Source organism: Crotalus tigris, unplaced genomic scaffold, assembly GCF_016545835.1.
Source record: "Crotalus tigris isolate CLP2741 ecotype Arizona unplaced genomic scaffold, ASM1654583v1 scf7180000018124.1459596, whole genome shotgun sequence".
NCBI classification, from domain to species: Eukaryota; Metazoa; Chordata; class Lepidosauria; order Squamata; family Viperidae; genus Crotalus; species Crotalus tigris.
The window spans coordinates 954,156-979,267 of NW_024096836.1; the positions used below are offsets into that span (position 1 = coordinate 954,156).

Consider the following 25,112-nt stretch of genomic DNA (forward strand, 5'->3'; position numbering starts at 1 on the left):
GATTTCTCTCTGGGAATGATTCTTTGCTGGATCTCTTCGCTAATGGGGGAGGCTTTTATTTTGGATCTGGTGGTTTTTTCCAGGTAGGTGGTGGGATCTGTATTTAGGGTTTTGTATGTGGAGTCTTGGAGTAGGTTGGTTAATTTGGTTTGGTAGTCAGATGTGTTCATAACCACCGTGGCGTTGCCCTTGTCTGCTGGTAGGATTATTATGCTGGTGTCTTCTTTCAGGTTACGTAGTGCTGTCTGTTCCTCTTTGGGTAAGTTGCTTTTGGGTGGCTTGCTGGTACAGAGGATGTTGGTGATTTCGAGTCTGATTCTGTTAGCATCGTCGGGGTTGATTTTGGTCAGGCTGGTTTCAACTCCACATATAATGGTTTCAGTGGGGATGTGTTTGGGAGTGACTGCAAAGTTGAATCCTTTGGAAAGGACATTGGTTTCGGCTTTGGTGAGGATCCTATCTGAGATGTTATGCACTGTTTGTTTCATGTGTGGCTGTGAGGGAGGAGGGGTTTGTTTCTGGCGTTCTTGTAGTCTTCGGAGTTTGTTGGTGTGTGTATCTGTCTTGAGGGTGGTCTGTGTTTCGGCTCTCCAGACGGCGAGTTGTTTGGATTTGTCCCAAAGTGCGGGGTGGATCTTGTTGCTGAGTTTGAGGTGGAGTGTGAGGAGATCTTTGTTAATTCGGTCTAGGAGGAATCTTTTTGTGTGAAGTTCATTTCTGATTAGGGCCAATTCTGTTCTTTTCAGGATCCGTTTGGTGGCTGCAGAGTTGGAGTGGAATTTCAGTTGGAAACATGTGGGGATTAGATTTTGATCTCGGCAGTTGCGTAGGAATGCGAGGTCGCATAAAATGGAAGCTCTTTGGACTTCAAGTTTTTCATAGGTCCTGGTCAGATGGTGGATTTCCTCCCCGTAGAGGTTCAATATTTGTTTTCTGAGGTTTTCGCGGGTGTTTGTATGTAGGTCTTTGGTTGTTGGGGTTTTCTCCCGCGTAAAATTGGAAGTGTCTTGGCGACGTTTCGACGAAGTCCCATTCGTCATCTTCAGGCTGGTGTTTTCAGCTTCGTGCTTCGAGCAGCAATGTGTGGTCTTAGCTGTTTCTTCCTTTTAACTGCCAGTGGGGGTATGAACTGATTGGGTGGGAGCTTGGCTGTGTTCTGATTGGGTGGAGGTGTGAACCAACATCTTCCCTGGTCCAACACCTTAAAGCCACAGGACATGAAATTGACTTTAAAAATACCAGAACCATTGCCAAAAGTGAACATTTTAATAACAGAATAATCAGAGAAGCCATCGAGATAGAAAAACGCCCACACAGCATGAACAAGCGAGATGATACCTCCCGCCTACCAGCCATTTGGAAACCCGCCCTTATTGACAAACGACTCCCTAACACAAAAAATGATACCAGACCCACACTCACAAAAACCACACAGGATGTCACCACCACACATCCACGCAAAAAGCAAACCCAAAGCCACACCGATGATGAGGCACGACCACAAACCAGAAGCCAGACCAGAGCTGCATCATTAGCCACTTTAAAGCCCTCCAATCCATACATGAAGCAAACTGACACCCTCCATGAAAATGAGGCACGACCACAAACGCGAAGCCAAAAAATAGCAAGGCAGCCCAAAATCTTAAACCCCTCTGCAACTCAGACTAACCTGAGCACAACCAAACAGAACACTCCCCCAGCCAATCAGAGCACAGCCAACCCCCCAGCCAATCAGAGCACAGCCAACCCCCCAGCCAATCAGAGCACAGCCAAGCCCCTAACCAATCAGAACACACCTCCACCCAATCAGAACACAGCCAAGCTCCCACCCAATCAGTTCATACCCCCACTGGCAGTTAAAAGGAAGAAACAGCTAAGACCACACATTGCTGCTCGAAGCACGAAGCTGAAAACACCAGCCTGAAGATGACGAATGGGACTTCGTCGAAACGTCGCCAAGACACTTCCAATTTTACGCGGGAGAAAACCCGAACAACCAAAGACCTACATACAAACACCCGCGAAAACCTCAGAAAACACACACACACACACACACACACACACACATATATATATATATATATATATATATATATATATATATATATATATATTTGACCAAAGAACCATAAGAGCTTATTTTTGGGAGATATCTAACTGTTCTCCTCGCCTAAAGGTACATTCCGCCATCACTGCTCTCACCTTCCAAGTATCTGCCCTGGGAAACCCTGTAAGCCGTTGCACCTGCGGGCAAGCAGACAGTGGGAGGGAGTGGGCAGGCAGCTTCAGCGGGTATCTGACAGGCAGAGGGAGGCCTCAGGGAAGCTTTGTGTCCCCCAGTCATGGTGTAAGCTATGGGAGAGTTGGCGGAGGAGAAGGCAATGGTGGCTGCCACTGGGCAGGTAATCTGCAGGGCAAAGTGAGGGTTTCCAGGACCGAAGAAAGCCCCTCCAACAGCGGACGTGGCTGTTGCACAGCAATGGCAGAGCCTCTTGCCATCACTCCCCCATGGCTCTGAAACACCAGAGGAGGACTGGGTAAGGTGACTGAGCCTCCCCCACCTGTTGAATGGGTGGAGGGAGGTCACTGAGTGGGGAGTGGCCTGGCTGCAGAAGACCTGAGGTACGTGGGTGTGGGGCGTGTGTGGCAGCTCTATCCTCCCACTTCCTTCTCACTTTGTGGCGGCAGCACCAGTTTGACATGTACTCCCCTGCCCTGTTGCAGAAGCGAGCAACCAAGCAGTGGGACAGAATGGGCGGGCTCTTAACTAGAGCTTATTTTTGGAGTAGGGCTTCTATTAGGTGCAGGTTAGTCAGATTAGGGCTTATTTTCTGGGTGGGTCTTATTTTTGGGTAAATGTCAAACTCAAGTTGACAAACAGCATTCACACATGAGTTTATCTTTTCTTTAAGTGCGCCAAGCTCAGATGGAGAACATAGGAAATAGCATCCTCTATAGAATGATTTGGACAGTAAGCAAAGAATCAAGCATTACTAATAAGAGAACTTGTTACTGCCTATGGGAGCAGAAGTCTTTGACATCAACTCCACTACATCCACCAGCTGAGTCAAATGCTGGAGGGAGTCTGAATACAATAAAGTCCTTCATCAGACTTTCAAAACATTTCATAATGATGGATGCAAGCGCAAGTGGATGATAAGTATTAAGACCCATGATTAAAGACTCCTTTTGGCATTGGCAAAATAATGGCAGTCTTAAAAGATGATGTAACCATTGCCCACTGCAATGAAAGATTGAAAGTATCTGTAAGAACACAAGCCAACTTATCTGCATGCTCCCTAAGAACACACCCAGGGATTTATCCAGGCCTGCTGCTTTACGAATGTTAATTTATCACAATGCACTTCTGATTATATGCAGACACAGTGGTGGCATGCTCTCTGCATTAATATGTTGGTTAACTGTAGCAACTTCTTTAAACATGCCCCAATCAGCTTCTGGTTTGCGATTGTGGCTCTGGCGGACGTGCGGGGCGATTGTTTTCTTCCGCCGGAAGTTGCCCCGGAAGGGTGACAAGCATGAAGAGGACCTCCGTCTGATCACGGAAGGGCAGCAGCCCTCCCATTTGATCCCAGGCAGCTCTTCGAACTGACAGGGAAAAGATTGACCATTAACATGGCCCATCACTAAGCCGCTATCAGCCAAGGCCAAAATTACCAACAAACACTTCAAAAGCACCGCGGAGGAATTGGGTGAGATCCTACCTTCTTTGTACCCTAAGTATTTTCCTATAAAAGTCCTCTTGAAATTTCTTCCCCCTGTGAGGAGAGAGGGAAGAGAACGTTTTCCTCCCACCCTCTAAAATGGCGGTGTCTGACTACCTAGAGGAAATAAAGCCTTGAAAAGAACAACTAAATAATTGGATTTGGTTCTTTTTGATGTTTTGGGACCCAAAATGTTCCTACTCTCACGGGGACTTGCTTCTCTATTTACTTGTAAAAAAGATGAAAAAGAACTTAAATTGGATAAAAACCTAGCCTGGGATTTGAAAAAGATTTTAAATACTATTGAGGACATCTTGTGGTGAAATTTCGTACAACAAGTGAATATTCTTGACAAAGAGACCTGCTCATAGCTCAGATCTGTCCTTGGTGTTATCTAAAAGAGATTAAAAGCTGAGAGAACAGCTTTTTAAGAACTGTTAAAGTGGGAAAGAAATAGAATAACATAGAATAAAGAAGAATAAAGTAAAATAATAATAATAATAATAATAATAATAATAATAATAATAATAAAAGGAAACCGCCCCAACAGCAGAGGAACAAAAGATCAACTCCTAATAGACAAAATGATCTTGGAAAACTGCAAGAGAAGGAAGACCAACCTGAATGTTGCATGGATTGACTACAAAAAGGCATTTGACTCTCTGCCACATGATTGGAGAATAAAGTGCCTAGAAATAACAGGAGTCAGTAGAAACATCAGAAAATTTGTGCAAAGATCGATGGCACACTGGAAGACACAGTTGCAGATCAATGGTGAGAGGCTGGGAGAGGTTAATATCAAGAGAGGAATATTTCAAGGAGATTCATTATCACCATTACTATTTGTTATTGCACTGTTTCCTCTGTCAACAATACTGAATAACTCAGGACATGGCTATCAAACATCAAAAACATCTGCCAGACTAGCCCACCTCCTTTATATGGATGATCTGAAGCTGTATGGAAAAACATCATCTGAAATAGAATCGCTGCTCAACACTGTCCGTATATATAGCCAAGATATTGTAATGGAGTTTGGCTTGGACAAATGTGCCACACTTACTATCAAACAAGGAAAAATAGTGAAAACTGAAGGAATCAAGATGCCCACGAAAATAACATTAAGAGTCTGGATGAGGAAGAGTACTACAAATACTTGGTATCCTTCAAGCTGACAACATCAAGCACACTGAAGTCAAGAAAAAGATTAGAGGTGAATACATCAAGAGAGTGAAGAAGATCTTAAAATCCAAACTCAATGGAGGAAATACCATAAAGGCAATCAACACCTGGGCAATCCCAGTCATTAGGTACACAGCTGGAATAGCGGACTGGACTCAAGCAGAACTAAAAGCAATGGATAGGCAGACCAGAAAAATAATGACCATGAATCATGCCCTTCATCCACGCAGTGACATTGATAGACTTTATCTACCAAGGCAAATAGGTGGGCGTGGAATGCTACAAGTACATCAGATGGTTGAAGAAGAAAAATGGCTTTGGAAGAATATCTGAAGAACAATGATGAAGATGCACTGAAATTAGTATATCAGGAAGGCTTACTGACTACTGGAGAGACCAAACTGGCCTACAAGAAAGACCAAATGAAGAACAGAATAGAGGCATGGGAAGACAAGCACTACATGGCCAATACATGAAAAAAATAGCTGGGAAAGCAGATAACAATACAACCTGGCAATGGCTAAGAGCAGGAAAATTGAAGAAAGAGACCGAGGGACTAATTCTGGCTGCACAAGACCAAGCCTTAAGGACAAATGCATACAAAGTCAAAATTGAGAAGACAGCAACAGACAGTAAGTGCCGCCTATGCAAAGAAGCTGAAGAAACAGTGGACCACTTGGTAAGCTGTTGCAAGAAGATTGCACAGACTGATTACAAGCAGCGGCATGACACAGTAGCAACAATGGTGCATTGGAAGATCTGCAAAAAATATCATTTGCCTGTAAGCAAAAACTGGTGGGATCATAAAATAGACAAAGTCATAGAAAATGATAAAATTAAACTGCTCTGGGACTTCAGAATTCAAACAGACAAGCACCTGCAACATAACACCCCAGACTTAACAATTGTCGATAAGAAAGACAAAAAAGTCTGGATAGTGGATGTGGCAGTGACTTGAGATAGCAGAATAGAAGAGAAAGAACTGGAGAAGATAACAAAATACAAAGACCTACAAATAGAAATAGAAAGACTGTGGCAAAAGCAAGCAAGGGTAGTACCAATAGTCATAGCTCCTTGGGCGCAATCCCAAAACAACTGGAGCACCACTTGAACACCATTGGCATTGACAAATCTGCTATTAGTCAATTGCAAAAGGCGGCCTTATTAGGAACTGCTTCCATCCTGCGACGATACCTGTAATACCATCAAACATCTACATCTGCCTATCCCAGGTCCTGGATAAGGTCTCGATAGGTAGACAAAATGCCAAATCCAGTCTGAACATCTGGCTGACTGTGCGATGATTGATAATAATAATAATAATAATGATGATGAAAAATCACTAAAAGCAAAAATAATGTGTCTGCATAATCTCTGAAAGAAAGCTGTGTTGGCCAAAAGCTGTATTAACTACGTGAATGACCTAATGCATATTTAGAAACATTGTATAAAAGTAAAAACTGCCTTCATTGTATTCCCATGAGAAATGGACCTAACGTGTGAGAAAATATCTGAATGTTACACAAAGTAGATTCCATATACAATGTAAGATTCCATCTATGCTTCCTTTGTTCCTGAGAGAAAGAAACCTATAAAGCTTTAGTTTAGACCCTCCCCCTTGTTCAGAAATTTGCTGATTGTTAAGTCACTTCTGAACCTTTTTGCGCAAAAATAAAGATCTCTCTTTCACTCATGGAATTTCGTAAAAGTCCTTATATTTTTTAAGGCTTTATTTTTCCACAAGATTTATGGCGATTTCTCCGCCGGGACATTTTTAAGGGCTTTTAAGAAAAAGGATTTAACCTTCCAAGACGGATTGCCCTGGTGGGCCCCCCCTCTCCTAAACGACGACGGCTCCGAAAGCCGGCTTCGTAGCTTTTGACTACGAGGAGACTTCGACGGGAGGAAAGGGAATTAACCCATCAGGAAGCATTCCAGTCTGAGGATCCATGAGGGTGACAGACAGATCTTAAATCAACAAAGGAGTCTGGAAAACGCCTGCAGGCAAGTATTGTAACACAGGGGAAACCTGATCCCTTTTGGATCGGAAGAGGGGACTGATCACCCCCTAGAAGGCAAAGGTGGCGTCCTTAAGCCTTCAATAGGCAGGAGTGTGTGGGAGGTTAAACCATTGTAGCTCATGCTGAGTGATCAATGGTAGTGTATTAGAGAAATGGGTGGGAAAAAGTCAAAGGAGAGCGTTGACCAGACGCCACTCCAGTGCATGTTAAAGAATGTCAAAAAGGGTTTTTCTAGGGATTATGGAGATCCAAAATCAAATCCAGCCATGTTAAAAAGATTCTGTGAATTTGAGTGGACTGCCCTGGGCATAGGGTGGCCAAAAATGGGATCGGCGAATCCTGAACTCGTTGCACGGGTTCATCAAATTGTGACTGGAAATGGTTATTGGGACCAGTATCCTTACATTGACCAGTGGAAAATCAACATTGCACAGAGACCCAGATGGTTAGCAAAATGTCAGATAAAGTGTGCAAAGATATATTTGGCAAGCCAAAAAGCCAAGCCTCAAACAAAAGCTAAGATTTTCAGCCAGGAAGATAGGGAGGAAATTGCCAGACCACCCCCCTACAGTCCTAGAAGAGAAGAAGGGAGAATAAATCAGCAAATTCCACTCCCTCTGCCTGAAAGAGAAGCCCAATTTCAGCCAGAAGCCTGTGAGGAAGGAAAATTAGCAACAGCTGGATCCCTTCAAGAAACAGATAAAAGCTTGAATAACTTTGAAAGTGAAACCTCAGTTTCTAGCCGCACCAGGAGCAAGTTAGAAATAAAAACAGAAGAAAATATTGCCCCTCTAAGAGAGGTGTTGGTTCCTGGACCAGATAACACTAACATTTCAATGCTACAATATGTTCCTTTTACGACCACAGACCTTTTGAATTGGAAATTACATTTTGGATCATTTTCAGAAAAACCCCAAGAGATAATTGATTTATTTGCAAATATCATTCAATCTCATAATCCTAATTGGGATGATATCCAACAGCAAAACATGAAACAATGTTAGCCTTATGGGAATATAAAATGGAACCTTCAGGAGATCCGGAATCAGAGGTAGAATAATGGAAGTTTAAGCTGGAAAACTTCCAAAAGGGGGGAGTAAAGTGGGAAAGAAATAGAATAACAGAATAAAGAAGAATAAAGTATAATAATAATAATAATAATAATAATAATAATAATAATAATAATAATAATAATAATGAAAAATCACAAAAAGCAAAAATCATGTGTCTGCATAATCTCTGAAAGAAAGCTGTGTTAGCCAAAAGCTGTATTAACAGTACGTGAATGACCTAATGCATATTTAGAAACATTGTATAAAAGTAAAAACTGCCTTCAGTGTATTCCCATGAGAAATGGACCTAACGTGTGAGAAACTATCTGAATGTTACACAAAAGTAGATTCCATATACAATGTAAGATTCCATCTATGCTTCCTTTGTTCCTGAGAGAAAGAAACCTATAAAGCTTTAGTTTAGACCCTCCCCCTTGTTCAGAAATTTGCTGATTGTTAAGTCACTTCTGAACCTTTTTGCGCAAAAATAAAGATCTCTCTTTCACCCATGGAATTTCGTAAAAGTCCTTATATTTTTTAAGGCTTTATTTTTCCACAAGACTGTGGAGGTGAATACTTACTGACTTTTGCTTAATAAATAGCCTTCACAAAAGGACCATCTATAACCATGCCAGGAATGGAGGGGGACCAGCAACAAATTTCGGCTAATTATAAACTTGAAGCTACTGAGATAATTAAATCTAGACTGAAAGACAAAGGCGCCAGCTTAAATCTACAAAGCGAAACCCTGATTGCAACTAAAGAATTTACAATCCAAAAAAAAAAAAAAAAACAAAGTGGAAGAAACTAACACCAAGACAGAGGACTTTAAAGACAACAAGTACAATGTATTGAAAATTTAATCAATCAAACCCTGATTGCAACTAAAGAACATACAATTTAAAAAACATCAGAAGTGAAAGAAAGTAATACCAAGATGAAAGGCATCAAAGATCAACAAGTACAGCCTATTGATAACTTAGACAATCAAACAACAACTACAAAATTGGACATGACTTTTTACTTAAACCAGACAAAACCTGAGGAAGAAAAAGACCAGATCGAATGGAAGACAAATATACTAGAGCAAATATGGGAAGCTATATCACCAGGGCGACAACTTAATGATTATAAATGGGCCAGTTTTTCCTAGAAAATTGATAATTAGATGGTCTCCTGTAGTTCAAGTAACATGTACAAGAATGAAGGGAGATCTATCTGATGATCTAAAAGCATTGGTATGGAAGCCTGGTTGGCATAAAAAGAAAGCTAGACTTAGATTTAAAAAATGGGGTCTTTTGATTTATTAGAGAGGATCCTAAAGTTTCAACTAATGGGCTAAAGGGAGACTTTGAGATGAAGGGGATTTTGATTATTAGATTTAAATACTGTTGGAAAATAATAAAAAATAAGGGATTAATTGGCTTATTATTGAGGACTTAGATTTATAAGGGAAATGAAAATTAATTATTAGGAAATAGCTTTGAATTATTGTTTACCCCAGATAATGTAGATCGTGGATTTGAGATAATAAAGGATACTCCATTATTGTGGTGATATACTAGGATGAGAAATAGAAAATGTTTATGAAATAAAATAAGAATATATTTACGTAAGTAATATCTGTATTTTAGATAGTATAACTTCTATGTAGTGAAATAAAGGAAATTTGGACTACCCGAAAATTAAATACTATGGATATTAAAGGTTAAATTGGAATATTGCAATTAAATATTAAAATTAGGTAAAAGTTAAAAACAGGATATGGATAGGTATAAGTAAGAACATATTGATAAGTGTTTTAATTGAGTTTGATATAATTAGAAATTTACTAGCTTAAATATGATATAGCAAATGTTAAGGGAAATAGAGAAGGAATTTTAGATGATGTAACCTGAGATATGTACTAAACATATTGTTAATTGAATTATTGACTAACCCAATCACCATGTTGCTTTCCAAATACTCAACTGGAAAACTGGAAAACTAATAAAAATTTGTTATAAAAAAAACATGCCCCAATATGTGAACTCAAAGAGATTTTGTAATGCTTCTATAGCTCCCTCTGCCCAAACCCTCACCCACTTCACTGTTGGTTTCTCTCTAAGTAATAAAGATTTATATGCTGGGATAAGCAAAACAGAAAAATGGTCAGAAGAGCAAGATGAGGGCGGGGACGAGCTTTGAATGCATTCACAATGTTAAGAGTGGTTGCTTTTAACAGGAGTGCACAGAATAATAGTCAAAGTCTAGTCCAAGATTTTGAGAGCCAAGTCAGAGTTGTCAAACCAGCTGTGGTGCCCATGTAGTTCTTGGCTCTGTGTCTCCTGAGGCTATTAATAATGCCCCTCTGACTCTGGAAATACAGAAACAAGAGAATGCATGCTTCTTCAGTGCCTATACTACCAAAACTTTAATATTAACTTCATCTCACTATTACTGCATGAATATGCAAGGTACACAGGACAATTTTATACCATCCTGTTGCTTTTAGATACCTATAATGCTACAACAGATAATGTTGCCAAGTTCTGTGCAGCTATGCTCAAAATTATCATCAGATTATAATGACCTGTTATAAACTAGATCTGATAACGACCTAGTTCACCATATCAGAGTGCTTTGTAACTTGATTCAGTCTTCCACATACAACCTTTTCTCCCCCCCCATACCTTCCGTTGTTTCTATCCCTTCTTTTAGATTCTGCTTTTTATAAGTACTTTTAAATTTTAATTCTTATATCTTTTATATCTTCTAGCTTTTTATCTTTTTTAGATTTATATTTTTGATATATCCATTATCCTTTTTAAATGACTGTATCCTACCTTTCTTATGCTGGTCTGTGACTGCAATAAAGATGTAATTGGAATATATTTTTATATAGGTTTTCCTGAAATATTGCCATGTATGAAGCAAAGGAAAGACAGAAGTTTATCAGTGATGCTCAATACCTAAGAGAGATGCAGCACAAGATGGATTCAGAGTATCAGGTAATACATTATATTTCAGTATCTTGATTTTCTTACAAAGAACATGAAGCAGAAGTAGTCTTCCCCAAATTAAATATTGTTGGCTGGGGATACTAGGACATATACTTCTAGAAATCTGGAGATCTACTGATTGTGGAAAATTGGCAGAGGGTATTATGGATGTGTAGCCAAATTCCATTAGCTATTGTTTGAATGTAAGCCTTCATATGCAACTCATTTAAAATAGACACATGCCTTATTTATTAGGCTTGCCTGAGAAAACAAGAGCACATTAAAGACCAGTCTGATAAAAAACAAGAACACAGCAGACAAGAACTGAGGCAGAGAAGTTTATCATCTATTTCTCCAGTGCGTAGATATGAAAGGCCATGGATTTCAAGACTTCCTGTTAATAGACAGGCAAGTATTTGCTAACTTTAAATGTGAAGTAGAAAAATATTCTGATAAAAACTCAAGAAACTTTTAAAAATTCATAATCCAGGTGTATCAGCTGTCAATGTATTTTTTTTAATTCTAGAGCACAGCAGTTCATATTACTGTACATCTTAGAATTATTGTGAAGGTTGAAGACCAGAACTCTTGAAGAATCAGGTTTTTTTTTTTCCAATTCAACAAACATTTCATTCTCTTTAGGTCTTGTAACATTCTTGCTGAGAATTGGAGCTGAAAGGTAGCACCAAGGAGGATGGAATAACAAGAGCAAAAATGTTTTGGAAATTTTTCTTTGTGAAATTTACTAGAGCCCATTCAGTGTTCTAAGAGTATTGCTACAGGAGCTTTCTTCTCTTTTCTGAAAATAAGATCGCTTGTTTAATAGAAAGTTAAGTAAAGATAACATATTTTCCCAACAGATTAAAAGAGTAAAACAAAACTTTTTCGAAAATGCAGATAAGCCGGGAAGATGGTTGGCTTATAACAGTGATGGCGAAGCTTTTAGAGACCGAGTGCCCAAACTGCAACCCAAAACCTACTTATTTATCACAAAGTGCCAGGGCTGCATCAGCATTGTGGTGCCCTCGGGGGGGATCGTGGCCCACTGGGTGGGCATGGCTGCAGTGGTTACGTCAGACTGGGTGAGCGTGGCCGGGGCCAGTCCCTCGCCATCTCCGGGGCATCCCTGGGAGGGCCAACACCGCTTGCTCACTCACTTCCTGCCCTGTCACTTCCAAACGCCTCATGCTCGCTACTCTAGCGAACTGTGCTGGGGCAATGGTACACGTGCCCATAGAGAGGGCTCGGGGTGCCGCCTCTGGCACGCGTGCCACAGGTTCACCACCACTGGCTTATAAACTGAAAAAAGAAATAAAGAAGAAATCCTTCGGCAGGTAGTGGGGCCTGTGGGGTGATGGCGGCTCTACAGGGCCTCCGTATTTCAGTGAAGGCAACTGAGCCAGAGCCCATGGAAATGGAAGAGGGCGAGCTATTGCTTCAGACTGGAGTCCCCGCTACCCCCTCACCTCTGCTATGGCATCAGCAGAGGAACTAGCCATGCCGGTGGGGAGCTCGCTGAGGCAACTGCTACTGGTAACGGAGCCAGGGAAACAGCCCTGGGAACCAGCCCCACTGGTGTGGCGGCCACTTTTGGCATGCCGCCACATCACGGGGATGTGGCATTTTGCTGCAGCACCAGTGAGGCAGCATAAGAAGCTGCGGCAGGATATTGTGAAATGGAGTATGTGGGTCCGATCCCCCTTCCTCCAGCAGCTTCGCCTCATGGCAGAGGCACTGGCAGTCCCCCCCACCTGGCCTGTTTCCTGGCTCCGTAACGGGCAGCAGCTGCCTCAGCGAGTGCCCTATTGGCACAGCTAGTTCCTCTGCTGATGCCATAGTAGAGACGAGGGGGTAATGGGGGCTCCAGTCTGAAGCAATAGCTCTCCCTCCTCCACTTCCATGGGCTCCAGCTCAGTCACCTTCACCCGAATATAGAGACCATATAGAGCCACCATCGCCCCACAGGCCCTGCTACCGCTGAAGTAAGGAGAGACCGGAAACAGGAAAAGTGAAAGCGGAAGCCATAGAGATACGTTGACCAGCTGTGCAGAGCACCACTCGAGGTAGCGGCTGCACCCATCAGAAGGGCAGACTATGGAGGCAACTTGTGAAATTATCTTTTGCCCAGCCTTGGGAGATGGGTTTTCCTGTTATCCCACCCCGCAGTTGCCAGAAATTAGGAAAAAGTACCTTTGTAGGTTAGGTGAACCTGATAATTATTAATGTTCTCAATTTGCACAATTGGGCGGTGGGAGGTTTCTGCCAAACTCAAAAAAAGTAGGTACCGGTTCTACCGAACCGGTACAAACCGGATGAATCCCACCTCTGTGTCTATTGTTTTAGCACACCTTTATTTCTGGGCATGTGGGCACATTTCTAAATAAATAGGTTGCAGCTGCTACTTTATTTATTTTCTAAGAATGCTTCTGGTATCTACATGGGTTCCAAAGACATTCTTGGAAATTAAATTGGTGCTTTATCATTATAGCATGCTACATTCCAATTTAATATTTTTGCTTCAAAGAATCTTTAAAAAAAATAGTAGGGTTTAATCACATGAGCCTCAGTGGTAAAATTAGTGGATGATGTATTTGGATGCCACATTGGAGACTGAGGCATTTGAAACTACCAGCTTAGTTTCATAAACAAGGATAAAAAATAATTTTGAGCCAAATGATTAATATTAATAGAAGCAGAGGTAGGAAATTTCCTCATTTGAGGAAAAGAAGCTTAATTTTTCCAGCCATAATCCTGACAGAAAGACTTAACATTGAAAATTAAAGGAAGAAATTCCTCTAAAGAGGAAGTAATTTTCCTAATATATGGCATATTAAAATTAATTTTATGGCTAATAGTTAAGCATTTCTTTTCAAATTACCAGATCCCATCCGATGAAATTTCTGGAAGTGATCCAAAATCAAATGTAAAATCTCATGGGAATAAATCAGAAGCTAAATTTCCTGCCATTGACAAAACATCTGTTAAACAGAAGCAAAAATCAAGCTCATGCATGAAAAAAAATGAAAAAAGTGGGTCTGGCCCCAAAAAAGATATGCAAGGTATGTATGGAAAAATATTCAGGAAAATAAGTTGTAATGCACAGGATTGGAACTGAAGAGATTTTTAAATTAAGGAATTGGGGGAGAGATGGTTTACAAGTAATACATTCTAGGGCCAAAATCATTGATTCATCAAAAGAAACATTTATTCTCAAAATCTATAGTTTTAATAGACTATTGGCAATAGGGCAATAGGCAATAAGTGTAAAAACAAGCAAAACAAAGGAAACTAATAAGTTAGAGTTAGACACTGTGAGTTATATAATGTACAAAAGAGTAGAGAAGCAGCTCATGTACTAAAAGAGTCGTCTGATAAAAAGTAGTCATATAGACTATTATCCTAGAGAAAACAGTCAGATACACATTCCTTAAAAATTCTTGTTGAACTGTGCTAAATATATAAAGTACTGCCCTCCTTACTGTAAGTTATGCAATCTCTTTCAGAATGAAGATTTGAAAAACTTTCAAAACAAAAAATATTACATGCATAATCTGAATATAAGTATTCCCCATGCATTTAATACTTTTCTCACTGCAACAATTCTAATCTCATGGTAATATTGGAGAGTTGAATAAGTCAAAATAATCTTTAATTATACAGACATTCTCATACTAAATGTAAATTTAAATATAGTTAATATGATTACTCTACATGGATGTATTTGATATTTTTATATTTATATCACATTCATTATAATTTGGTAACAACAATGAGAATTTTATCACAACTGCACCTAAGACTTTTTAGACAAGTGGCTCTGGACCCAAGTCTTCGACATCATCCTTCTGACCAAATTCATCTGCCACAGGATAAGAGATCAGGTGCCTTCTTAAATTATCAACTGCTTAAAAAACTTAAATTATAAGTGGGGGGTGGGGAATGGACACAATTAGGACTATAACAGTATGCATGGCATCTTCCTTGTTTTCCTCTCGTCTCTCTATGTTTTACATACTAATCGTTGAAAACCATTGTCAGATTGAGGTAGATAGACAATTCACCTCTTCCCAAAAGCCCACTTTATTCTTTGTGGGCCAGAGCATTTTGTAAAACTCAACAGTGGCCACAGGATTGGAAAAGGTCAGTTTACATTCCAATTCCAAAAAAAGGCAATGCCAAAGAATGTTCAAACTATCGCACCATTGCACTCATTTCACATCCAAGTAAAGTTATGCTTAAAATCCTACAAGCTAGACTCCAGCAATAAGAGGATCGAGAACTTCCAGAAGTACAGGGAGGATTTCGAAGAGGCAGAGGAACTAGAGATCAAATTGCCAACATACGCTGGATCATGGAGAAAGCTAGGGAGTTCCACAAAAACATCTACTTCTGCTTCATTGACTATGCTAAAGCCTTTGATTGTGTGGATCACAACAAATTGTGGCAAGTTCTTAAAGAGATGGGAGTACCAGACCATCTCATTTGTCTCTTGAGAAACCTATATGCGGGTCAAGAAGCAACAGTGAGAACCGAACACGGAACCACTGATTGGTTCAAAATTGGAAAAGGAGTCTGGCAAGGCTGTATTCTGTCGCCCTGCCTATTTAACTTATATGCAGAGCACATCATGAGAAAGGCAGGGCTAGATGAATCAAAAATTGGAATTAAGATTGCCGGGAGAAATATCAACAACCTAAGATTTGCAGATGATATCACTCTAATGGCAGAAAGTGAAGAGGAACTAAAGAGCCTCTTGATGCGGGCGAATAAGGAGAGTGCAAAAGTTGGCTTGAAACTCAACATTAAGAAAACCAAAATCATGGCATCCGGCCCTCTCAATTCCTGGCAAATAGATGGGGAAGAAATGGAGGTAGTGACAGATTTTATTTTTCTGGGCTCCGAGATCACCTCAGATGGGGACTGCAGCCAAGAAATTAAAAGACGCTTGCTCCTGGGGAGGAAAGCTATGGCAAATCTAGACAGCATACTAAAAAGCAGAGACATCACCCTGCCAACAAAAGTGCGTATAGTCCAGGCCATGGTTTTCCTAGTTGCAATGTATGGCTGTGAAAGTTGGACCATAAGAAAGGCTGAGCGCCAAAGAATTGAGGCCTTTGAACTATGGTGCTGGAGAAGACTCTTGCGAGTCCCTTGGACTGCAAGGTGTTCAAACCGGTCAGTCCTAGAAGAGATCAACCCCGACTGCTCTTTAGAAGGCCAGATCCTGAAGTTGAAACTCAAGTACTTTGGCCACCTAATGAGAAGGAAGGACTCACTGGAGAAGAGCCTAATGCTGGGAAAGATTGAGGGCAATAGAAGAAGGGGACGACAGAGAATGAGGTGGCTGGATGGAGTCACTGAAGCAGTAGGTGTGAGCTTAAATGGACTCCAGAAGATGGTAGAGGACAGGAAGGCCTGGAGGAACGTTGTCCATGGAGTCGCAATGGGTCGGACATGACTTCGCAACTAATAACAACAACAAACAATTTCATGTGAGAAGCTTGCAATGGAGTCCAATGGGCTTTATTGCAATTCTTTTCCAGTACAATATATGGATTAGTTAATGCCCGCACTAAAGAAAAATCCTGAGCTAAAATTCATTTAAGAGCAGAAAGACATTTATTGCTTTAGTCAGAAGCTAGCAAAAAAATGAAACATACTCCAAAAAAGAAAAAATATTGAAATCATATACAAAATAGTGATTAGTAAGCTATATAGCAATACTTTGTATAAATTCTAAGCCTTTAAATTTAAATCTAATCCCACACCAATATGCATTTCATTTTATCCAAGTAAACACAACAGCTGTCAAGCTTTTTGGTGTGTGCTTTTTTTATTCTGTGTTTACGCATGGTTGTTTCTTTTTGCCTTAGTGGATATTAACTAACAAGTGTCATTTGCCGGTTCTATAGGAGAAGATAGGATGAAAATGTCCTCTTCCTGGCTGTTTTCCAAAATGGTTTCAGAGGTGTTATCTTCTAGGGTTTCTTACCTAATTATACAAAATAAATTTCTTTGTTGAAAACAGGCACAGCCACAGGTAGCACTGGTTCCAGCAAAGGTGATATCTAGTTGTGGTTAATGCAAAATACCTTTTTAGTTCCTGACAGTGACAATTGAAGAGGATTACTTCTCTCCAGTCTAGACCTGTATGTTTTCTCAATTCATTTGACCACAGTGTAATACAGATGTACCAGGATTTTTCGTTTCCTCTTAAGTTGATCTTTGACAAGAAACCTTAAGAAAAAAAGATGCTGAGACTCTAGAAAGAGTACAGAGAAGAGCAACAAAGATGATTAGGGGACTGGAGGCTAAAACATATAAGGAACAGTTGCTGGAATTGGGTATGTCTAGTTTAATGAAGAGAAGGACGAGAGGAGATATGTTCCAATATCTCAGGAGCTGCCACAAAGAAGAGGGAGTGAAGCTATTTTCCAAAGCACCTGAAGGCAGGACAAGAAGCAACAGATGGAAACTAATCAAAGAGAGAAGCAACCTAGAATTAAGGAGAAACTTCCTGACAGTTAGAAAAATTAACCAGTGGAACAACCTGCCTCCAGAAGTGGTGAATACTCCAACTCTGGAAGTTTTTAAGAAAAGACTGGACAGCCATTTGTCTGAAATGGTGTAGGGTTTCCTGCCTGAGCAGGGGGTTGGACTCGATGACCTCCATGTCCCTTTCAACTTATTATTATGGATCATCGCACAGTCAGCCAGATGTTCAGACTGGATTTGGCATTTTGTCTACCTATCAAGTCCTTACTCAGGACCTGGGATAGGCAGATGTGGATGTTTGATGGTATTACAGGTATCGTCGCAGGATGGAAGCAGTTCCTAGTAAGGCCACCTTTTGCAATTGACTAATAGTGAATTTGTCAATGCCAATGGTGTTCAAGTGGTGCTCCCAAGGAGCCTATTACTATTGATACTACCCTTGCTTGCTTTTGCCACAGTCTTTCTATTTCTATTTGTAGGTCTTTGTATTTTGTTATCTTCTCCAGTTCTTTCTCGTCTATTCTGCTGTCTCCAGGCACTGCCACGTCCACTATCCAGACTTTTTTGTCTTTCTTATGGACAATTGTTAAGTCTGGGGTGTTATGTTGCAGGTGCTTGTCTGTTTGAATTCTGAAGTCCAGAGCAGTTTAATTTGATCATTTTCTATGACTTTCTCTATTTTATGATCCCACCAGTTTTTGCTTACAGGCAAATGATATTTTTTGCAGATCTTCCAATGCACCATTGTTGCTACTTTGTCATGCCGCTGCTTATAGTCAGTATGTGCAATCTTCTTGCAACAGCATACCAAGTGGTCCACTGTTTCTTCAGCTTCTTTGCATAGGCGGCACTTACTGTCTGTTGCTGTCTTCTCAATTTTGACTTTATATGCATTTGTCCTTAAGGCTTGGTGAAGCTATTTTCCAAAGCACCTGAAGGCAGGACAAGAAGCAACGGGTGGAAACTAATCAAGGAGAGAAGCAACCTAGAACTAAGGAGAAACTTCCTGACAGTTAGAACAATTAACCAGTGGAACAACCTGCCTCCAGAAGTGGTGAATACTCCAACTCTGGAAGTTTTTAAGAAAAGACTGGACAGCCATTTGTCCGAAATGGTGTAGGGTTTTCTGCCTGAGCAGGGGGTTGGACTCGATGACCTCCAAGGTCCCTTTCAACTTTATTATTATTATTGAAAATAGTTTATGTTGAAACAAATGTCTTTTTTGGTCTTTATTAAGTCATGCGACTAGAAGTGAAGTACAACTATGCACATCTGTGCACATGCATACACCAACTACACACCTTACATATATATGTACCTTTAAGTGCAAAATGATAAAATTAAAAAACAATACAGTTCTTAAATCACAAGGAAAGATGAATGATACATATGGAAGCACAAAACTGAGCAGTCCAGGAGGATATGTATGGATCTCAGTGAGACAAAAGAAGCAATAAAAAGAAGCCATGTTTTCTACTAGAAAATTTATTCAGCATAGGATAGAAGATGAAACTTATCCAAAATTTCTTACAGAGAGTATAAAAAGCTTGGGGACATATGCACTGGTGTAGTATTTTTACACTACTTTAGCAAAGTGGCAGAGGGCAATATATCCAACATGCCCAAAGACCTAATGAAATTTCAGAAATGTGATGGAGTAGAAGCTGGCACATATTCTTTTGAAAAAAAAATCCCATGAACTGTAATGCTTTGAACCAGACTTAGGCTGATGTGAACAACAAGGTTGCAGATATGTTACCCAAAGACATTTTGGTGTTTTCATAGCTTAGTGGGTAGAAGGTCTCTGAAGAGAATCCTAGGGAGTGGACTTTGTTAAGAACTGTTTAGCCAGGCTGATTTAATGTTGTCTGGTTTTTACACTGGATCCAAACCCATTGGGAAAAAATTAACTGGCTTTAGATTAAAGAAGCATACAACCTCTGACATCCATAGAGAGCCAGCTCATCTCTAAATATAAATAACTATTCTTAATATATTTTGGAAATGCAAGAATAACTCAAATTAGATTGTAAAGGTACACACTTGGACATATTAAAAAGGTGAGAAAGACCTAGATGATAAAGGCTGGCTTGGAATGAAATATGTTAGAGAGGGAGATCTCAGAATAGCTATTATGGTTGGTTACATAGTTATCCAGATGTTTAGAATGGATATGGCATTTTTTCATCTTTTGAGTCCACCTAAGATAGACAGATGTTCTTGTTAGTTGGTATTAAAGGTAGTAATAATAATGGCAATCATAATCATCACCATCATCATCATCCAGTTAGAAACAAAATGCTATTTCAAATTTTGCTAAAGATTAAAGTTCTTACAAAAATATATAAAAACAATTAAGGGAAAATACTCTTTATTTGGCCAGTTCAGTTGACCTCCTGTTGCCAACTAATTGAAACAGGATGATACAAATAAAGTTGGGAGAAATTGATACTTTAAAAGTCCTGTGACTTAGACCCCAAATCCCAGTATTTTTATTTTCTTGAGGTCCATTTACAGATCCACATGTTCAGGAACAAGTTGATCGTTATCCATGGTTAGCCAAATCATTCATTTCAAGGATGAAATACATCATTTCATCTTTACATTTTTGAACCACAAAGACTTTTCAAAAATAAATAACATCCATAATTGGAATCCATTTCTTAGTATCAATTTATGTAAGAGTATCTTCTTTGTCAAGCACCAGGTTCAGTAAAGCCAAAGCTTCCACAAAATGACAATTTTTATACTTTAAGAATATAATTTAATATATTTACATCTTATATTTATTCAAAATTGTATTATATGCTATGATTTGGATCATATGCTAATGGCTAGGTAAGGCCAAACAATTAAAGTGCCCTCAAATTACGTGCAACCACAACATAGAAAATCTGATGCCCAACCTTTTGAAAATCCTCTTTTCAATAGACACCCAATTATATTTCTGATAAATTAATATCATTCTTAAATCATAAGTACATTTTTCTGATATTTGTAGTATTTCATTGGTCAGGTATATAACAAATACTAATATTCATTCTCTCTTTTAATTCTATATAAAATTGAATTGTTGATTTCATTTAAAGCTCTGCATCTCTGAAGGATTCTAAGATTTCAGATATCTCTCTTTCAGATTTCTCTGATATTTCTAAAGCATTTGAGCCATATTGTTTTGTAAATACCTTTTTCAGTTGTGTGTATATATATATATATATATATATATATATATATATATATATATATATATATAGCAAAATAGATGTTACAAAGTATTATCTTATATTTGACATAATCATTTCAGATATTTCCCACTGTCTTTAAATGTGGATCATTCCATGACATCAATTTCTTGTGTGGGTTCTAGATCAAAGGTTAATCTTTTATTTATTAATGATCAAACTTATCTAGCAGTTTTAAAGGCTGGTAATAATTGGCAATTAGGACTGGGATTACTGTTGTTAAGAAATGTGGTTTTAAATTATGGCCACTTCACTTAATAACAGAATCTAGGTGGTCATGGTTGCTTTTGTTAAATGAATGCCCTGGTCATTAGGTGAGGCAACTTCCTGCTGTCTTCTCACAGTTAGGTTAATACGGAAGCCAGCAGGAAGTTGCAAGCCCCAAGCACTGCCAGGTGGATGAGGGAGCAAAGGTATATAAGGAAATACAAAGCAACTTTACAGTCTTTCCTTTTATATCTAGCAATCTTAATCTTTATCCCTTCAAATACAATAACATCATAGAACTTCATTTCTTTTCATTTTTTCTTTGTCTCTTTTCATAAGCTTCTTTAATAAATTCAATGTAGGAAAATTTTCCAGGCCTCTTTCTGAGTATGTTGTTAATTATGAAGACATTAGCCAATTTCTTTTGTATGTCCAGTGTAACATCTTTTTTCATGTCATTCTGAGTCATTCTAACTCAGTCAGCTATTTTGTCAGATAGAATATGCTTCTTTTCCATAACATCTTTTAGAAATAGCCTATTTATAGAGGTAGGCATTTCTAAACTTATCTTCTGGGTCTTTATTCAAAAATGTTGTTTCTTTAGTATATCCAATGTTAAAATATTTTGCTTCATTCTGCAATTGTAAGTCAAATTTACATGTTCTTCTTTAATTGTAATCTTTAGTTCCTGTTGGTTCCCTCTAATATACAATTTTTAAATTTTATTATTGTTTTCAAAAAGTTCAAAATAAGAGCAATTTCCAGGAAGAATTATTTATAATTAATTTCAGATCTTTTTAAAATTTACCTGGACCCTTAGTCTGCTTGTGACTTTCTAAAATCAAAGTTTTAATTACTCTTTTGCTGTTTATTTCCTGTTCAATTTTTTTAAAATTCTGAAATGTAGTTAAAACTTCTTTTGCTAAGGATTGAAGGGAATTTGCCTGGTGCAATAGAACTTATTGATCCAAAGAATAACAACTGAAAAGCAATTAATTTCTGAAAGTGATTAGAAAACGATATACACAAATATAATGTCCTTTCAAACATGACTGTAGTTTGAGCAAGAACGATATTCCATCATCTCCAAGAGTTGTAAATTTATTGGAAACTGCTGTCTTGCAATCTCCTCACAAGAAGCAGCTGTCTGGAGAATTTGTGGGTGATCTGAAGTACTCTTTCTCCTGAGAGAAATTATCGCTCTTCATTCTGCTGCAATTATTGGCTCTGGTTTTCATGGAGTTGTCCTCAGTCCACCATTTCTTTCTTAAAAGACTGGGATTAAAGAGGAACAACTGGAAGACAGGTTGAAAAGATTGGTATTAAGGTGTAATTTAATGGATTTAGAAAGAAAACCATTTTAAAAATACTAAATTATAATCCAATGGGTAAAAGGTGAGGGAAAGCCATGTCTTCTTAGGGCACACATCAACAATTCAGTCAGAATTGTAATAAAGATTATTCTTATTTTTTTTCTTTCTACTTCTGTCAGTTTTCAAACCAGAAACATTATCTGCATTTGATTCTCCATTCTCAAATGAGCCAGTACTTGTGTAAAAGATGTTTTTTCTTAGTGTGCATGTATTACATCTTGTAAATTTATTTTCCTTTTTTTATGGCAAAAGTCCAAAGATTCTAAGTTTTTCAGAGCAAGGATTTTTATTTTTCTGCCATTTCCTTCTATAACTATACACTGTAAAGTCAATCAGTTCATTTAACTTCTCCCCCCTCCACCACATACATTCCCCACCTCAAAGTTTTGCTTCATCTTTCTCTCAAGGAATTGAATAATATGCCAATTTCCCAAAGACAGTTTTTTATGTGTTCCCTTGTATGCCATTAGTCTTGAATATTCTTTGTTAAATTGCTTGAATGTTTATAGGGTTTAATATTAACCTCAAATATAATCTTGTTTGGTAATTAATATGGAGTCATTAAAAATCTGAACAGCCCCAAACTTCCTGTTTCCGCCAGCAGTGTCATCGGCTGGGAGACTCGGGATGCCGAACTCTTCAGCTGAGTTTCTTCTTGTTTGGGGACCCTAAATGGGCCAGAAGCTGCCCCGGAGAGGTGGCACTGAAGAAAGGTACTTCCAGGGACCTAGGAGAGACTGCGGTCTCTCCAATCGGTCCAGGAGAAGCCTCCCAGAAACCAACAGAAGAAAGGCTAGCTAACTCCTTGTCTAGCCCTAGCTGTAAACAAACGGAAAGTCAAGAAGCTCTACCTAAACTGATTGTAAACAGTGTGTTTGAAGCTGGGCAAGAACTAATGTTCTCTATCCTATTTATCTTCCTGGAAAAAAAAAACTCCCAAAAAGCAAAAATACCTCCGAGAGTGAAAAAAGGGGAGGAATTCTCCCCCACCTTTTGGCTATTGGAAGCGGTGAATTTAACTCATTAGGGAGAAAAAGAAAACTGAAAAATGATCCAAAACTGACACCTGGTGGATGAGGAGCTAAAAAACTTTTATTTGTGGCTTTTAAAAACTTAAAATACTGTTCAGAGAAAGTGATATTTACAGAAACAATGGATGTTTTACAAGAGGAAATATGTGATATGCTGCAATCCATTCAAAGGACAATGATCTTAAACCATAAAGAAATACAAAACAACTTTGAATGTATAAGTCAACTTATCTCCAATTTCAGCTCACTTCAAAAAAATCCTCAGGAGAACACAGCAGAGATGATGGAATATAATTCAGAGGGAAAAGGCTTAAAGATGGACTTTTACAAAATTAAGTATGACTTAATTCAAGTGGAAGGAAAGACAATTTATTCTTCAACATCACAAAACAAATTGGAAGACAAGAGAAGGGATTCTAATGGAAAAAAAGAGTGCAAGTGCGCAGGACAGAGATATTGATTTACTTTCTACATCTACAGGAACACCTATGATAGTATGGGAAAGCCTTTGGATCAAGAAAGATTCGGGGCAAAGAAAAGAGATTTAAAAAAAAGATAATGGGACATATCAGAGAGAATATTTAAAAAAGAAAGATGTGTTTGAATATGGTTAAAGAAATTGAAAAAATTTGAAACACACCATTCCAAGAGGGATGAAATGTTTTAGATACTTAAATGTGATTGAATTCAAGAAAAATACATATATACATATATATAAGTGAATTAGAGTTAAGGGACTAGATGACTAGATTTATTTGAACAGAATGTCTAAAGATTAACTATATTCTTAACTATGGTTAAGAAGAATAAGAAATTCGAGAAAATGTCTTCCGGTGGCGACGGCTGCGGCGATGGCGGCTTTCTTCAGCCGTCCGCCCTGGGATGTGTCAAAGCCAGCTGAGACAGCGAGCAACAGCTGTCTCGTAGCTTGGACCCTTTCTCCCCGGGCGAAGGGGAGGAGGTGAGCTTTCCTCAGATAGTGGTAGAGCTCCCCGAGACCCCAAAGTTTTCTTTTTTGGTGGTTAGAGGGTGAGAGCTCCCATGGAGTCTGGGGTGTTCTCCACATTCCAGGATGCCTTTGCCCTGATTTTCCCAGGGCAAAGCTAGATGGTGCTTCCACATCTGTGCTTAAAATGAATTTGTGAGTAAAATTTAAAGCAGACAGAGCTGACCAGGAGAGATTAAAATGAGGATTATTTCGAGACTTTAACTCTGGAAAAGAACTTATCTTCTCCTTCTTTTAATTAAGAGTGGTGAAAAATGGCGCTGAGATGTTGATTCTTTGAGTGAAAGGACCGGAACTTCTATTTGGAACAATGTAACAGATTTTGTATTTGTATAAATTGCAAGAATCTTCTTTTTTTCTTTTAAGGGGGCTTTTGTCTTTTTTCCCCTTCTCCTTTTTTCTTTTTTTGGGGGGCGGTATTTGTTGATTTTATAAGATTTTAGCAGACTTTTTACAAGTAGTCTTAAAAATAAAATGGCTTCAAAGCGTCTCGGAGCTTCTGTTGCTTCTAAAGCCTCGATCTTCCCGGTAATGCAGACAGCTCAGCAAGCTAAGTCTAAGTTTCCACCACCTTCTTCATTGTCTTCAGCATGTATACTTAAAGATTTACAGGATGCCTTGGAAAAAAAGGCACAACAGATTAAAGAAGAGATGGAGGGTTTTTTTGAAAATAAATTCATGAAACTGAGAGAGGATATAGTGTTCACGTTTCAAAAGTTTGTTGGTCACATAGATCGTCTGGATGAGCGTATTGATGATGTTGTGGAAAATTTTGAAAAACTGGAAGATCGAATTGA

At 38.9% G+C, this 25,112-nt stretch overlaps 1 protein-coding gene across 6 annotated transcripts in view; it reads left to right on the forward strand.

Moving 5' to 3' along the window:
* The window catches only part of MARCHF10 (membrane associated ring-CH-type finger 10), a 126,894-nt gene that overhangs the window by 49,163 nt on the left and 52,619 nt on the right, over window positions 1-25,112 (forward strand). For 5 of the 6 annotated variants that reach the window (XM_039348184.1, XM_039348183.1, XM_039348180.1 and 2 more), the window contains 3 exons: window positions 10,865-10,970; window positions 11,217-11,369; window positions 13,843-14,020. In XM_039348184.1, coding sequence (XP_039204118.1) covers window positions 10,884-10,970; window positions 11,217-11,369; window positions 13,843-14,020 — 418 coding nt within the window. In that variant the 5' untranslated portion in view covers window positions 10,865-10,883. The remainder of the gene's footprint in view (window positions 1-10,864; window positions 10,971-11,216; window positions 11,370-13,842; window positions 14,021-25,112) is intronic. The other variant, XM_039348185.1, reaches the window with a different exon arrangement.